The sequence below is a fragment of the Octopus sinensis genome, linkage group LG16 (genome assembly GCF_006345805.1).
Source record: "Octopus sinensis linkage group LG16, ASM634580v1, whole genome shotgun sequence".
In the NCBI taxonomy this organism is placed as follows: domain Eukaryota; kingdom Metazoa; phylum Mollusca; class Cephalopoda; order Octopoda; family Octopodidae; genus Octopus; species Octopus sinensis.
In genome coordinates, this window is record NC_043012.1 from 32,160,709 (window position 1) to 32,175,745 (window position 15,037).

General features: G+C 37.0%; 1 protein-coding gene across 4 annotated transcripts in view; it reads left to right on the top strand.

Annotated features, from left to right (window-relative positions):
* The first annotated feature begins 2,768 nt into the window (after positions 1 to 2,768).
* LOC115220536 (dnaJ homolog subfamily C member 5) overlaps positions 2,769 to 15,037 on the top strand; it is a 95,528-nt gene continuing 83,259 nt past the window's right edge. For 2 of the 4 annotated variants that reach the window (XM_029790680.2, XM_036509963.1), the window contains exon 1: positions 2,769 to 2,942. In XM_029790680.2, coding sequence (XP_029646540.1) covers positions 2,911 to 2,942 — 32 coding nt within the window. In that variant the 5' untranslated portion in view covers positions 2,769 to 2,910. The remainder of the gene's footprint in view (positions 2,943 to 15,037) is intronic. The other 2 variants (XM_029790679.2, XM_029790681.2) reach the window with 2 other exon arrangements.

Sequence of the window (15,037 nt, forward strand, 5' to 3'; positions counted from 1 at the left end):
ACAGACAAAGGGATTAAGTCGATTACATCGACCCCAGTGCATAACTGGTACTTTATTTATCGACCATGAAAGGCAAAGTCGACCTCAGCGGAATTTTAACTCAGAATGTAACGGCAGACGAAATACCGCTAAGCATTTCACCCGGCGCGCTAACGTGTCTGCCAGCTTGCCTTATATATATATATATATATATATATATATATATATATATATATATAGAGAGAGAGAGAGAGAGAGAGAGAGAGAGACACACACACACATATATCTTAGCCTTTGCAACAGATTGTCCTATTCCTGAGAAAGTAATGCTTTTGACTGCAACTAATTACTAACCTATTGCTTTACTTCCTCAAGGAACAACTGTACAGCTTCCATAATAATAATAATGAAATTGTGTATAGTGCTCAGGTGCACTATAACTAAAGCCAAATCTATTGGAGACCTACTCTCCAATGTTACCAGTGAAGCCTCATTCTTGAGAAATTTAAAGAAAAATATGTTGTTATACTTGACATCAGTAAATTATTGTCATATTTGGTATGCAGATCTTCTATCTAAACTGCTTTGAATAAGTTTCCTGTGAGATTTGTTAGATCATTGTGGTTGATTAAAGTGCAACCAACACTATCAAACCACCAAGGAAGGTACAAGCATGGACAGCCTGTCACAAACTAAAGAAGCTCTGGAACTCCAAATTGCCCAGGCAAATCAGAATCAAGCTGTTCACTACAACTGTCGAATCAGTGTTATTACATGGCAGTGAAACATGGACACAGACAAAAAAATTATCAAACGGGCTGGATGACTGCTACAGAAGGGTGCTAGGATCTTTTCAGTTTGAACGGCAGTTTTTCTAGCGATGTCATATGAAATTGTTACCCATAATTATGACCCTAGTATCGATCTATTGCATTTCAATCTGTTTTAGGGTTAGGGTTAGGAGTGGGGAGAAGGGTATCTTTTTTTCTTCACAAATGTAAATAAACCCAATCTGTTTCTTAAACGAGGGACATATTCATACGGCACAGAATGTTTTTACTTCAATAGACGTCATTGATTGGTTGAAATTTCAGAAATTGAAGAAAAAAAACAACAAATATCTTACAAACTATAGAATTTTCTCAATAAAGCCAAGAGAAAAAGATGTTTTATAAACACATTCTACTAGTATAGGAAGTTTAATATTTTTTAGTTACCTAGAAATTATGTTAAAAACTGCTGTTCAAACCGAAAAGATCCGGGTGCCACAAATGACCCTAAATGTGAAATGTCTGACATATAACAAACAAATGCTGCAACTATCTGGTCATTGCATGTGCCACCCTAAATTCAGAGCATCCAAATTAGTCTTGTGAAATTCACTTCATGGTGATCTAAGAAGAGGAAAATGTTGTTACACTTACATCGAGAACTTGATCGCAAACATTGGCCTGGAAATGTATCCAGGCCCTTGAGGCAGTGATGCTGGACTGAGAAGTGTGGTGAGTGAACCTTGTTACCCAGGTTGAAATCCAGCCATAATAAAATTTTAAAAAGTCTTGGAAAGCCTGCAGATGCCATGGTTACAACCCTTCCTACAAACCCTGCTATTTAAGAGACATAATGCACATTGTCAGCAATTAATGTAGTTGTAGCAAACTCCACAACAACCCAGAACACAAAATAGCATAGTTTTCACATCATGAAGAGTCCTCAGCAAAGCAAAAGTTCTGAAAAGGAAAAATTACTTGGACATGCAAAGAACAGTTTGTTGTTACAGGTTGCAACTCACATTGCTCCTATCACTGTGCACTCATTAATGACTCATCTACAACACTTCAGAACATTAAAATACCATCCTAATACATTATTCTTCTCAACCAATTTAAGTGTGAAAAGCACATAAAGACATAAATAATAGCAGGAACAATAACCTTAAGATCTCTAAAAACTTATGCAAAGATAAATAATAGCAGGAGCAGTAACCTTAAGATCTCTAAAAACTTATGCAAAGATAAATAATAGCAGGAGCAGTAACCTTAAAAGTTCTAAAACTTATGCAAAGATACACATCGTCAGAGATAAATACACTTCCATTCTAATCAAATTTCTCCTTTTTGCATTTGATGTGACTACCATTAGAAAGCTATGGGCAGATTTGACAACAGAAAAAAAATACCATATGGTACATGATACCATATGGTACTGCATGTTGTTGTGCATGGTGTGACCCTCAGCTAAAAGGTAGCGTGATATGTCTGCAATACTGGATCTGCTGATCATGTTATAGAACTTCTTAATCAAGGCTGGTTTGAGCAACATTAAAAAAAAAAAAAAGAAAAAAAACTATATAGCCTGTATATTGCTTCAGTAAAGAAAGCAACCCACAGTTAATCAATCCCTTCTTTTTAGTACCGAAAAATTCTTCCTCACTATCCTAATGAATCAATAGAACGTCTGACCAACTCGATATTAATTAAAAGACTTTCCGGTTATGTTGTATTTAAAAGAAATGCAGTAGTAGTTAGTAACAATAATATAAATCTATTTAATTTAATATGTATAAATATGAATTGTATGTCCAAATACACGTACACACACAGAGATAATATATACATAGATAAAGATTCTAGATAATTCGTAAATACTTCTCGATAATTCCATAAATGGAGAGGAGGTTTCACTACAGAGAATTTCTCTTGCAGCATTTCCACAGAAATTTTAGTTTTTGTTAATGAATGAATTAGCAGATAATCGATTTAGAGTTGTCTCCCTTAGCCAATCCGGTAGAGGGCAACATCTGTTTTGATCGCCAAACTCATTTCGTGTCGATTTCAGTTCTTAATCAGGAGTTCTTTCATTACAAAACTCTCTTGGCGATGTCTTGATATAACAATATCTTTTTATATTCATCCTCTTAGATAAAAAAAAATGACGTCAAACACCAAAAAGCGTTCTTTCTCGTAAGTTTCTAATTTCCTTTCTGCTTTAATCCTTCTTTTTTTATTATTAATTTCCCCCGTCTCAGCAGGTAACCGTCTCTAGCTTCTTGCTTCTTCTTTTTACCATTACCGCATCATCATTGCTGCCGTATTTCCACTCACTTCACACATTTTCAATCTCCTCTATCAAAAAAAAAAACCCCATACTTCTTTTCACCCTATAAACTCACAACATCCCACTGTAATTCGTCGAACCTTTACTTGTGCAATTTTCATATTTTCCATTCGGGATATTTATATTAAAACAAGTAAAGAAATGTCACCAACTCATTACACACACACAGACACACACACTTGTTCTATGCGTGATGTTGGGATGTATTAATCTTTTACATTCGTTTCTCCGCTTCATTTCACTCGCTCATTTATTTATATGTAGCAGATATTTTTTTTTAAATAAAATCTTTTATACCCCATTTTCTCACTCTCTCTCATATCTTTATGCGCCTGTCTTTTTCTTTTTTTTAATATAATCTTTCATTTAATCTAGAGCGAAAATCTGCTTCATAAAATACTGGTCTGGTTTTTTTCTCCGTATATTTATTTCCATCACTGCAAATGTTTGTAAAGGAATTTTACTGGTGCCTGATAAGTCTTCCCCCCCCCCACTTTCTCTGAGAGAAATAGACCAAAGGATGGATGGGAATTCATTTTCAGTATAATAATTTGTATGTGTACACACACTAATAAATGTGTGTGTGTGAAATATATATATATGTTAGAAGTATTGGGGGTGATGTACAGATTTAATACATATGAAAAAAAAAGATGTTCAGAATGCTGGATGGTTGTAAAAATATATATTTATTTACATATCACATATTATTACTTCATATTAGAGCTTTCCAGTACTCATGTATATGTGTATGTATATATATATATATATTACATGCATGCAAGCACACTGTAATAGGTATATATATGTGTGTAATCCATTTGGTGTTTAGCAAAAATGTCATGTTAACTCCCATTCCATCTGTTCATGGAACAAGACGGTTTCGCTCTGTTTTTCCCTCCTACCAAACATACTGTCATCTTCTATAAATCTTTCATCCACTACTTAAACATATCGTTGCGTATTAAGAAAAGAAAAACTCCGCTAGATAAATTAGGTGTGATGGGCTACAACCCTCTTAGATATAAATAATCCCAGTCGATGGTTAAATATCTCTGGAAATAAATAAATAACTAATTTATCAGAAATAAGGAAAGAAAAAAAAATTTGTGATTTGTGCTTTCTTCATTTTAGTTTTTAATTACATTTTGTATTTTATTTAAGATGCTAACATTTAGCTGTTATGAAATTATTATTGTTCTCGTTAATATCTTATTTAAAGCTGTTGGATTTTGCTTTGTTGCTTTTGTGAAAATTTTTATCGTGTCGAAGGAGGATTTAAAAAGAAACCATTTTATACTCTTCTAAAAATTGATCGTTTTCCCCATTGTTTTTTTTTTTAACATTTTTCTTAATTTCACGTCAGTATGTTCTTTATTTTTCGAAATCAATATATTAACAATACATTCACTCATTACTCATGTCTTTTCATTTTAGTAGCTCGTCTCACTTGATTGTAAATTTTTTAATTGCTTTAAGCTTGTTGCATCATGTATCAATATTTTCCTGTTTTTTTGTTTTTGGTGGGGGATTTGTAGATGTGAATAACGTCACCGTTACAGCTCCAGATAATCTCAGCAATCGAGGGGATTCGCATTAATGGAATACGAAGTTCCTATAGGCGTCAGGTCACCTAGCAATTGGAAAAGCATTAAAGCCATCATAGTTGGACCGAGGGTTAGGTTAAACTTCGCAGCTTCGTTTTTTTTTATTTAAATATCCCTATCAACTGCACCTAAATGGAAGCCACCCTTAAATGTTCGGGTAGCGATGGTGTATTCCCGCTTGGCTGCCTTGTTTTATCTCGGAGAATATTTAATCAAATTAAGAATGGCTGCTCTCTCTCTCTCTCACTTGAAAACGAAAGTCCATCATTAGTGACTGCTGACTTTTAGAAGGGAAGTCTCGGGATGCATTAGTTAGAGAGATTCCCAATTCGTGTCTTCTCGCAGCTGGTCCCAGTCTAAGCTGAGTGTGGTTTGGGCTTTTGATATCCGATACCGAGTGTTATCATGGACCCAGGTTGGGTACCATCTACTCTGACATCCTATAAAATGTTAGGAAGGAATATGACTTTGCGCATACTCTGGGCAGACATGAAATTCCAAGTCGAAGATTATGGTACCTATTTTTGGTTAGTGATACTCTCTGAGGGATACAGTGACATTCCTATGGTTGATATTGACTCCAAGAACGTAGTTTAAAAAAAAATTGTTTCATCTTGGTTGGCACAGTAGGCAAATGCCTTCTATACTCTTGGGCTAACCAATGGCTTGTGAGTGAAATTGGAAACTGTACAGAAGCTCGTAGAATGTGCATGAGTGTGATGTGTGTGTTTGTGCCTTGCAATTATGTACATGCAGGCGTGGTTTGTGTGGTAAGAAGCTTGCTTCCCAACCACATAATTCCAGGTTCAGTCTCACTGCATGGCACCTTGGACAAGTATTCTCTACTATAACCTCGGGCCGACCAAAGCCTTGTGAGTAGATTAGCTAGACGGAAACTGAAAGAAGCTCGTCGTGTGTGTGTGTATGTATATATTGTATATTTATCTGTCCTCCACCACCAGCGCTTGACAACCGGTGTTGGTTTGTTTATGTTCCCATAACTTAGCGGTCCAGCTAAAGAGATCTATAGAATAAAGTCAGGGGTTGATTTGTTCAACCAAAGCCTTTCGACACAGTATCCCAGCATGGCTGCAGTCAAATGACTGAAACAAATAAAAGATAAAAGATGCTGCATGAAACATCATCACAAGTGTCATTGGTGGGTGCTATTGTTTACAGCTGTTGCAAAAACATGTCCAGCCATTGAGCAGTTCGTCATCTGAAAGATCAGAGAAATAATTATCTCAATTAGTCACCTAACCCTTGCTAAAACTGGATATTAAAATAATGTCTGATTTACTTTAGAATTAAAAAAATGTTTTATAAGAATGTAATTTTTTTCTGTTACCATCTCCTATAAATGATGTTATATAAAACTGATTTTGTTACTCTATAATCCCAGTTGGCTTTACCTGAGTAAACATATGGCTTTAGAGCTCGTTTATCAAATGCTCCTGAATAATTAATAGGTCTAGCACATAACTTGGTTAACTGCAAACAACTTCAGTGTTTTCGTTCTGCCATTTAAACAAATGACATAAACACTGGTTTTCTAAATGGAAATGTTCGTCTTGTTCTAAACTTTGCTAATAAAGATTTCTAATTGTTCTAACTTTCTAAATCAAATTTGCCAAACTCAGGCAGTGATTTTTACTCTACATTTTGAATGTAAATCCAGTCTTTGTCTTGTCTGAAAGAGTGTTGGTTAATAATGAAATAATGGTTAACTTGGTAAAAGCTATAGCTATTGAAACATATATAACACTTATGTCCCATGGCTAGGATTTCAACAAAAGCTGTTACGTTCTGAGTTCAAATTCCGCCAAGGTCGACTTTGCCTTTCATCCTTTCGGGGTTGATAAATTAAGTACCAGTTACGCACTGGGGTTGATGTAACCGACTTAAGCCCTTTGTCTGTCCTTGTTTGTCCCCTCTGTGTTTAGCCCCCTGTGGGCAATAAAGAAATATATATACACATACATAACCTGGGGTGAAATTTGTATAAACCTTTCACCTTCTCCCCTCTGTTGTGTGTATTTTTTATTGGGTTTTATATAATTGTCTTATGTTAATTGGTAACTATAGAATTGTGAGATCACGAAAGTCCTGCACATATGTGTACTGGCCTGTCGTTGAGTAGCTTACTATTTATTATAAATGGTGGATAATGTGACTTCACTAGATGACAACTTACCAAGTGTGTATTACATCTAAAGTTAGTTACTTATTGACTTAGTGAAATTTTGGATTAAAACAATTTTCATACTTCACAAGTTACTTTAAACAAATTATGTCATCACTAAAAATTAACCTTTCTGATTTAATTATTATAATTCTGTAGAGATTTTTGATAAAGTTATTATCAAGTTTGAAAGATATTGTATAATGCTAGATTTGACTTGACTTGAGACAGCATTCACCCGGGGTGGGTTGAGCTGGCTTCATTCATCCTCAATGCTGCATCTCTCACAAATGCTGACCAGACCTGACGATTTGAGGCTAACAACCGCGTGATCTCCAACCACTCCTTATTCCAGTGGCGAATGCCATAGATATAGGATCCTAGGTTGGGTTCCAGATCAGCCTTGACTGTCATCAGCCAAGTTTTTTGTTGTCCACCACATCGCTTTCGCCAACCCTGAAGGGGTGCTGGGGCAATTGCTTCATAGATGAGAATAATGAATTGGATTTATTTCTGTTAAGTCAGCAACCAGTTACTACAGTGGCTTGAAAAACAAATGAGATGGCTAAAGACAGCATTCCATATTCAAGAGCCAAAATTTCATTGTCTAAATTTATCAGTGCTGAAACTATACTTAGTGAACAAACAACACCATGTTCAGTGAATCAACAGCCTGGGCAACCTACTAATAATTCTTGTGTCAGTTCTCTTTAATAAATATCAAAATTTTGTAGATTTCCTCTTATCATTTATAGAAGAGACATCATACTGAGAGTTAAACAAGGAAGTTCGTGAAAAGATAATTTGTCAAGTGTGTGTGTGTGGGGGGGGCTTTTATGTTGCATAATGCTATATCTATAGTTTGTGCAAAAGAGTCCACTACTAGTGTTATAGTCAGCATTACTATGACTATAATCCTTGCGTTTTTGATAGGAAATCAACTTCAGTTTAGGTTAAGGATGCTTTTGATATGGATCAAGGACAGTACATGGTCGCACAGGATGTCCTGTTGATAAACAATGTATTGTCAGATGACTCAGCATTTTGCGAAGGAATCTTGAAAACTTATTGTATCAACAGTATCATTCCTTCAAATGCTTAAGTGGAAATTCCTTTTTGGTGCTGTAAATGATCAGTGACAGTGACAGGAAATTATTTTTGATTCATGAAGACATTATAGAAAAGCTAATATTATGGAGATGTACTTGCATAGCGAGTGACTTGATCTGAGATCATGTGCTGGAACGAAAACAATTGCAGTGTGGAAGGTGTTTATAAACCATTTAAGAAACACACAAAAACCGTTAGATTCACTTCAACATTTTAATTTAATTTGTCACAATATTTTCGTCGCTTTGAGACCGCAACCTGTTCACGGTCAGATGCAGCACGAAGTTTTGTCAGTGAACAGGTCGCGGTCTGAAAGCGACGAAAATATTTTGACAAATTAAATTTAAATGTCGAAGTGACTCTTACGGTTTTGTGTGTTTCTTAAATGGCTTATAAACAAACACCTTCCACGCTGCAATTGTCTAATATTAATTCATAGTCCTAAATAATGTTCAGAGGGTAGTATGGTCTATAACAGAAACAAGCTTAACTCAATTGAAAAGCAATTGTTAAAAAATTGAAGTAAACAATTGCCATGTTATAAATGGAGTTTTTGTGGTTTACGGAATCTCATTCTGCCACCTTGGGAGTTTTGGCATTATCACAATATTGATGACTTCAGATTAAATTTAAAACTAAATTTCCACCTTTTAGCTGTTTCTTCTGCATGTGTTGATCCCTGATTTAATAACTTATTTGACAAACCTTCAAAATGTTGAATTTTCATTGACTGTAACAGGTTCATCAAAATTACAACTGATCAACTTATATTATGAACAAAACTTTGGCAGCAATTGTCATTAGAAGACCCAAACTAATTCATAAAACGGTGTAAAAGATTCGAGCGAGGTCGTTGCCAGTACCGCCTGATTGGCCCCGTGCCGGTGGCATGTAAAAGCACCCACTACACTCTCGGAGTGGTTGGCGTTAGGAAGGGCATCCAGCTGTAGAAACTCTTGCAAGATCAAGATTGAAGCCTGGTGCAGCCATCTGGTTCGCCAGCCCTCAGTCAAAATCGTCCAACCCATGCTAGCATGGAAAGCGGACGTTAAACGATGATGATGATGATGATGATAAACATACAATTTACTGTGCTTGATTAATTTAAGCATTACTTTCAAATTTACATAAAGAAAAGTAACTTCTCAAAGTATCTTTCAATATATCTTATTCACCTTGTGTGGTACTCCTTGCTCTATTTATAGTACAGTAACACTCAGTTTAAAATTCGTTGAATTTTTAGAATTTCCAAGAAAATGGAATGTTTGTGAAAGTCAAACTGCACCTTCAGAAGGACAAAATATTACAATGGAATGATATTACAATACAGATAAGATAAACAAGTGAATGAAAACCTCCACTTGCTTTAATGAGTAATAGATTGTCTTCTGTGGTTCAAAGATCACATATCATTCAACGCTGGAAAGATCAAATGACTCATCATTGAAAGAAATTGGTTAGTTGAGAAGTGGTTGGAATATTCGTTTACTGCCACAGTCTGTATCAAGTTGCAGTGGAGAGTCAGTTGTAATGAGCCACTGATCTTGTGCTCCTGAATCTAAGACTCAACCAATACATCTTGGATGTGTTCGTCTCTCACATTAGTAAATATAAATGATACATTCCTTGATGACAACATATTAATTCATCACTCCTGTATAATTGCAACAATCCTAACAGACCTCAAAATAACAAGATTGCTTGCCTATTTGAATAAATTATGTCCTAATGATAAACAGTAACTATTTCAGTTTTGTGATGTTTTATTGTTAATTACTAGGTTTTATTTTATTAATGAATTATTAATTTTGGAAAATATCTTCTAAATGCTTCTTCTTCATGTTTTACGTATTGTAGAATTGCATGAGGACATGAGTACCATGCTCTTATATGTGTGTGTCCTTTATACAAATCCACAATTTTTCAGTTAGAGGGCTTGCACTTTCTATGGTCATTCAAAACCGTTCAAGGGTGGTCATGCACATCTTTACATTTCCCCAGTCACCCTGCAAAGCCATTAAAAAATCAATAGAAGTGACTTTTTTTGTGAATTGCCTGAAACTTGATACGCCAATTGAATGCCAGCTAGCTGGCGTTGCCGGGTCATAGTGCTAGTTTATTATAAAAGATTAATGAAGGGACTGTTTTAGTCAATAGCTTCTGAGGTTTGAAACATGTCTGTGGTTGAATACTGACTCCTTGAAATTGGAAATTCCAAATAAGTTCAGGAAATTCTTCCTGTTTTAAGTGTCTATAAGACTTGCCAATGCCATAGAATAAATTAGCTTATTTGTGTGAAGTTTAATCTCTAGGCTCTTTAATCATTTTTGACAGTATAAATTTTCGATAAATTCATGAGCAACAATATAGTTTAACTTCTATAACAGTGAAGCTTTAGCAAATCCTTGGGAAAGTGTAACTGTGTAGTTATTTTTCCTGAGAATAACTTACTTACTTGTGGCGACATTTACCCTGGGCGGGTTGAGTCGGCTTCTTCTACCACCCTTGAGGCATCTTGAACCATGGCAGTGGAAGAAGTTTCGTGGGAATATGAATTTCACAAGAGGTCCCCAACAATCCCGCATGTAGAGACATCCTGTTTGCCGCAGATTGTTCGCAGACACAGGGACAGAACGACCAAAGAGCCGCCGGTTGCCAAAACAGACACTCTGACGATTTTCACCAGAGCTGTCTGCTGGGTTGTGACCCTAATACCACTCAGTGTCAAACCAATCTGCCTTGGGTGGCCCTACCAGGAACCAAAGTTCCCGACGGCATAGCTCTGACACTACCCGTCGCCAGCGTCCCCACCATGGTGAGGAGGGGATGGATTTTGAGGACACACTGAGAATAACTGCTTCTTTCTGCATTGAGTATCATGGTTAATTTTGAGAATCTCCATTAACCCTTTAGCATTTAAACTGGCCCAAATATTCTATCTGTTTTATGCTCAAACTGGCCAGATCTGGCCTCCCATACATACCCTACAATGTCATTCTGAAAAAATAAACAATTGCATCATCAACTTCTCAAAGCTCCAAGATAATGTATGATTAATTCGAAACAATGTGAATAACTTAGCATTACATTTGACAGAATAATCTGAACGCTAAAGAGTTAAAAATATTATCTCTGGGACCTAATCTTATATTAATTGCTTGTTCATTTGCCATCATGGGTTAGACATATGTTAACTGAGATTTTTTTTAACCGCTGGATGCCTTCTCGTCACTAATTCTTACCTGATTTTCAAGTAAGGGTAATTTATTCCACATATTCTTCTGAAGCACTGAACCAGCAAATGATTTGTTGACTGGGGATATCAATAAAGCTCACTAGTTTTTGCTCAACACTTTTTATACAAGTAAGGAATTTAAACATTCACACAAATACAGACTTATGGCAGGCTTCTGTACAGTTTCCATTTACTATTTTCACTCACGAGATATGTTTTATATGCTTTTATCCAAAATGGAGACACTGATGTCTCATGTGATAGGCTTGATAATCGTTGAGGTAGTTCTTAACATGAACCAATGATATCCTTAAGAATCTTTAACCACCAGTGTGGTGTTGAGCACTCATTCTCATCAGCATTATCATCATCATCGTTTAACATCCACTTTCCATGCTAGCATGGGTTGGACGATTTGACTGAGGTCTGGCAGCACCAGGCCCCAATCTTGATCTGGCAGAGTTTCTACAGCTGGATGCCCTTCCTAACACCAACCACTCCGAGAGTGTAGTGGGTGCTTTTACGTGCCACCGGCATGGGGGCCAGTCAGGCGGTACTGGCAACGACCTCGCTCGAATCTTTTTACACATGCTACTGGTAACGATCATGCTCGAATGGTGCCTTTTACGTGCCACCAGCACGGGAACCAGTTAGCCGCTCTGGCAACGATCACGCACGGATGGCGCTCTTAGCACCCTACTAGCACGGGGCTCAAGTGCCAGTAAGGCGACGCTGGTAACAATCACACTCAAATGGTGCCACTGGCATGGAAGCCGGTTAGCCGCTCTGTCAATGATCACACTCGTATGGTGCTCTTTGCACCTCGCTAGCACGGATGCCAGTCATCGAATTTGATTTTGATTTCACTTGCCTCAACAAGTCTTCACAAGCTGTTTAGTGTCCAAAGAAGTGTATGTATGTCTATATATAGTTTACGTCATGAGAATTTAGAAACTTCAATATGGTTAAATTAAATATTCTATCTGTATTGTTTTTATCTATGGGACTTAATATTTCTAAAATTTGGCTTAACATCACAATTTTTCCATATTCTTCTTCTACTCTGGTTATTATCTGTCATTTATGCTATTGATAGAGCAAATTATTTTGTTGCTAATAAAAGCAGCAGTCCATAGCTGTGTGCTTATGAAGTTCACTGCTTACCCATATGATTTTGGGTTCAATCCCACTGCACAGCACTGATTAATGCCTTGATAGGAAATTTGGAAGATTGAAACTGAAAGAAATCTATTGCATAGTTTTTGCATATTTGTGTGAAATTTTACAAAACTACACCGAGTACAGATAACATCTTTTTGAATTAAGCTACAACTGGTAAAGTTTGTTGATACAGCTTGTCAGTAAGATAGCCTGCTTTCTCTGTACTCTTGAATTCATCATTATCATCATCATCATACATCCTCTTTCCATCCTGGCAAGCATAGATATGACAGTTCGACAGAGAACTGGCAAGCTGCTGGGTTGTATCAAGCTTCAGTGTCATCATTGGCATCGTTTCTATGGCTGGATGCACCTTCCTAACACTTTTTAGCACAGTGTGTGCTGGGTGCTTTTTTCATGCCGCCAGCACTGATAAAGTTGTTGTGTAACTTGCAAGAAAGAAAAGAAGTAAAATGGGGGGAAATTCTTCTGGAATAAAAACCCCTTACATGAAAAACAAGTATGGATTGCCACCAGGAAGTGCATCCAGCAAGAAAAGTCCTGCCTCAAAATTCACTTCTAAGCCATACTAGTATGTAAAACATGTTAAAGAAAAGGAAAAGATGGTCTTAGATAACAGCACATCATCCAGCCATGTTGATCTGTCTCTTTAACTTTTACTCCAAATACTAGGTTTGTTCTCCAGAATTCTTTCATTTTCTTGGATCACCATCATCATCATCGTTCCATGCTAGCATGGGTTGGACGGTTCGACCGGGGATCTGGGAAGCCAGAAGGCTGCACCAGGCTCCAGTCTGATCTGGCAGTGTTTCTACAGTTGGATGCCCTTCCTAACGCCAACCACTCCGTGAGTGTAGTGGGTGCTTTTTTACGTGCAATGGCCCAGTGGTTAGGGCAGCGGACTCGCGGTCGGAGGATCGCGGTTTCGATTCCCAGACCGGGCATTGTGAATGTTTATTGAGCAAAAACACCAAAAGTTCCACGAGGCTCCGGCAGGGGATGGTGGTGAACCCTGCTGTACTCTTTCACCACAACTTTCTCTCGCTCTTTCTTCCTGTTTCTCTTGTACCTGTATTTCAAAGGGCCAGCCTTGTCACAATCTGTGTCACGCTGAATCTCCTCGAGAACTACGTTAAGGGTACACGTGTCTGTGGAGTGCTCAGCCACTTGCACGTTAATATCACGAGCAAGCTGTTCCGTTGATCGTATCAGCTGGGACCCTCATCGTCGCAACCGACGGAGTGCTCCTACGTGCCACCAGCACAGGTGCCAGGGGAGGCTGACTGCGGTCACGATCGGTTGGTGCTTTTTACGTGGTTTGCTGCTTGGAACTTGAAAGATCAACTATTATAAAAACTTCCTCAAAGTGAAGGCACAGGCTGAAAAGCTGAGGATTTTCCAATCGAAGCTGGATACAGTATGAGGCAATTTTTGTCGCTAGGCCTAACTTATAAAGCAAACACCATCATGAGTGACATCCAGACTACAGTGGAGAAGGCAAGCCACTAGATTTGGTTAAAGAGATGATGAGCAATGGCTGGAAGAATATTGAGCAAAACCTAGTGACCAGTAGATCGAGCAGGTGGGGGCTTCATCTCAGTGGTGTTTGTGATGGGGGCAGTGCACAATAATGTAATTGATTCATCCCCTCCCCCAAAATGGCTGCTCTTGTGGCAAAATTTGAATATTATTATTGTACTTTCTTCACTTCTGCCTTGATTCCATTTTAGGCATAGTCATTTCTCTTCCCATATTAAAACCACTGGTTATTTAAAGTTAAAAATTTAGTAACCACTCTACTTTATTTACCCCTCCCCCTCCTTAAATGTGAATAGGGATTCTTAGTTTACATTGAATTCATCCTCTTTGAAAGTAAACTTCAAATTTGGAAAACTTGCCAACTAATTTGTTTCATTCTGAATAGACTTTATTGTATTATGAATATAATTGCTTATTATAATACCAACTTGACTCCAGCATTGCTTTAGTCATGTGATTTTGTTTTTCAAATTGTTGCTTATACAGTATTTGAAGTATAATTATAACTATTTTGCTTTTATGATCCACAGTCATGTGGAAGGACTTTGGGAGAAGTGAACAATATAACATCCTAATCAACAGAGTTGTCATTTAAGAGGTGGTTGAGAGAGCGACCACTTACAGCAGACCAGCTTAGTACAGTGTTGAATAATGGCATTGCTTGTCTTCCAGCCTTAGCTTTTCACACTGTTAGATGAAACTGTTTCAAAATTGTCCGGTATTTCTAAGTTCAGTGATCACATTTAATTGCTACATACATGCGTGTGCATGTAAGGGAAAAGGCTTTGTTGAAAACAATTACTCTTTCAAATATGTACTTTACATATATATATAAATATAATTTATATCATTAAAATTTTTTTTTTTCAGAATGAGATAAAAATCCAAGACTGGGAAAGATTTTAGTACATTTATAAATAGGTCTTACATCTGTTTCTGGGATATTTTAAATATCCCTTCATCTGAGACATTGTACCTGGAGCATAACTATGGTCTGTCCATAGCACTTACTCAGCATTACCTGACACCTTTGGGTCTTATTGACACCATTACCTCTCATAACCTCTATATATTCATATTATATAT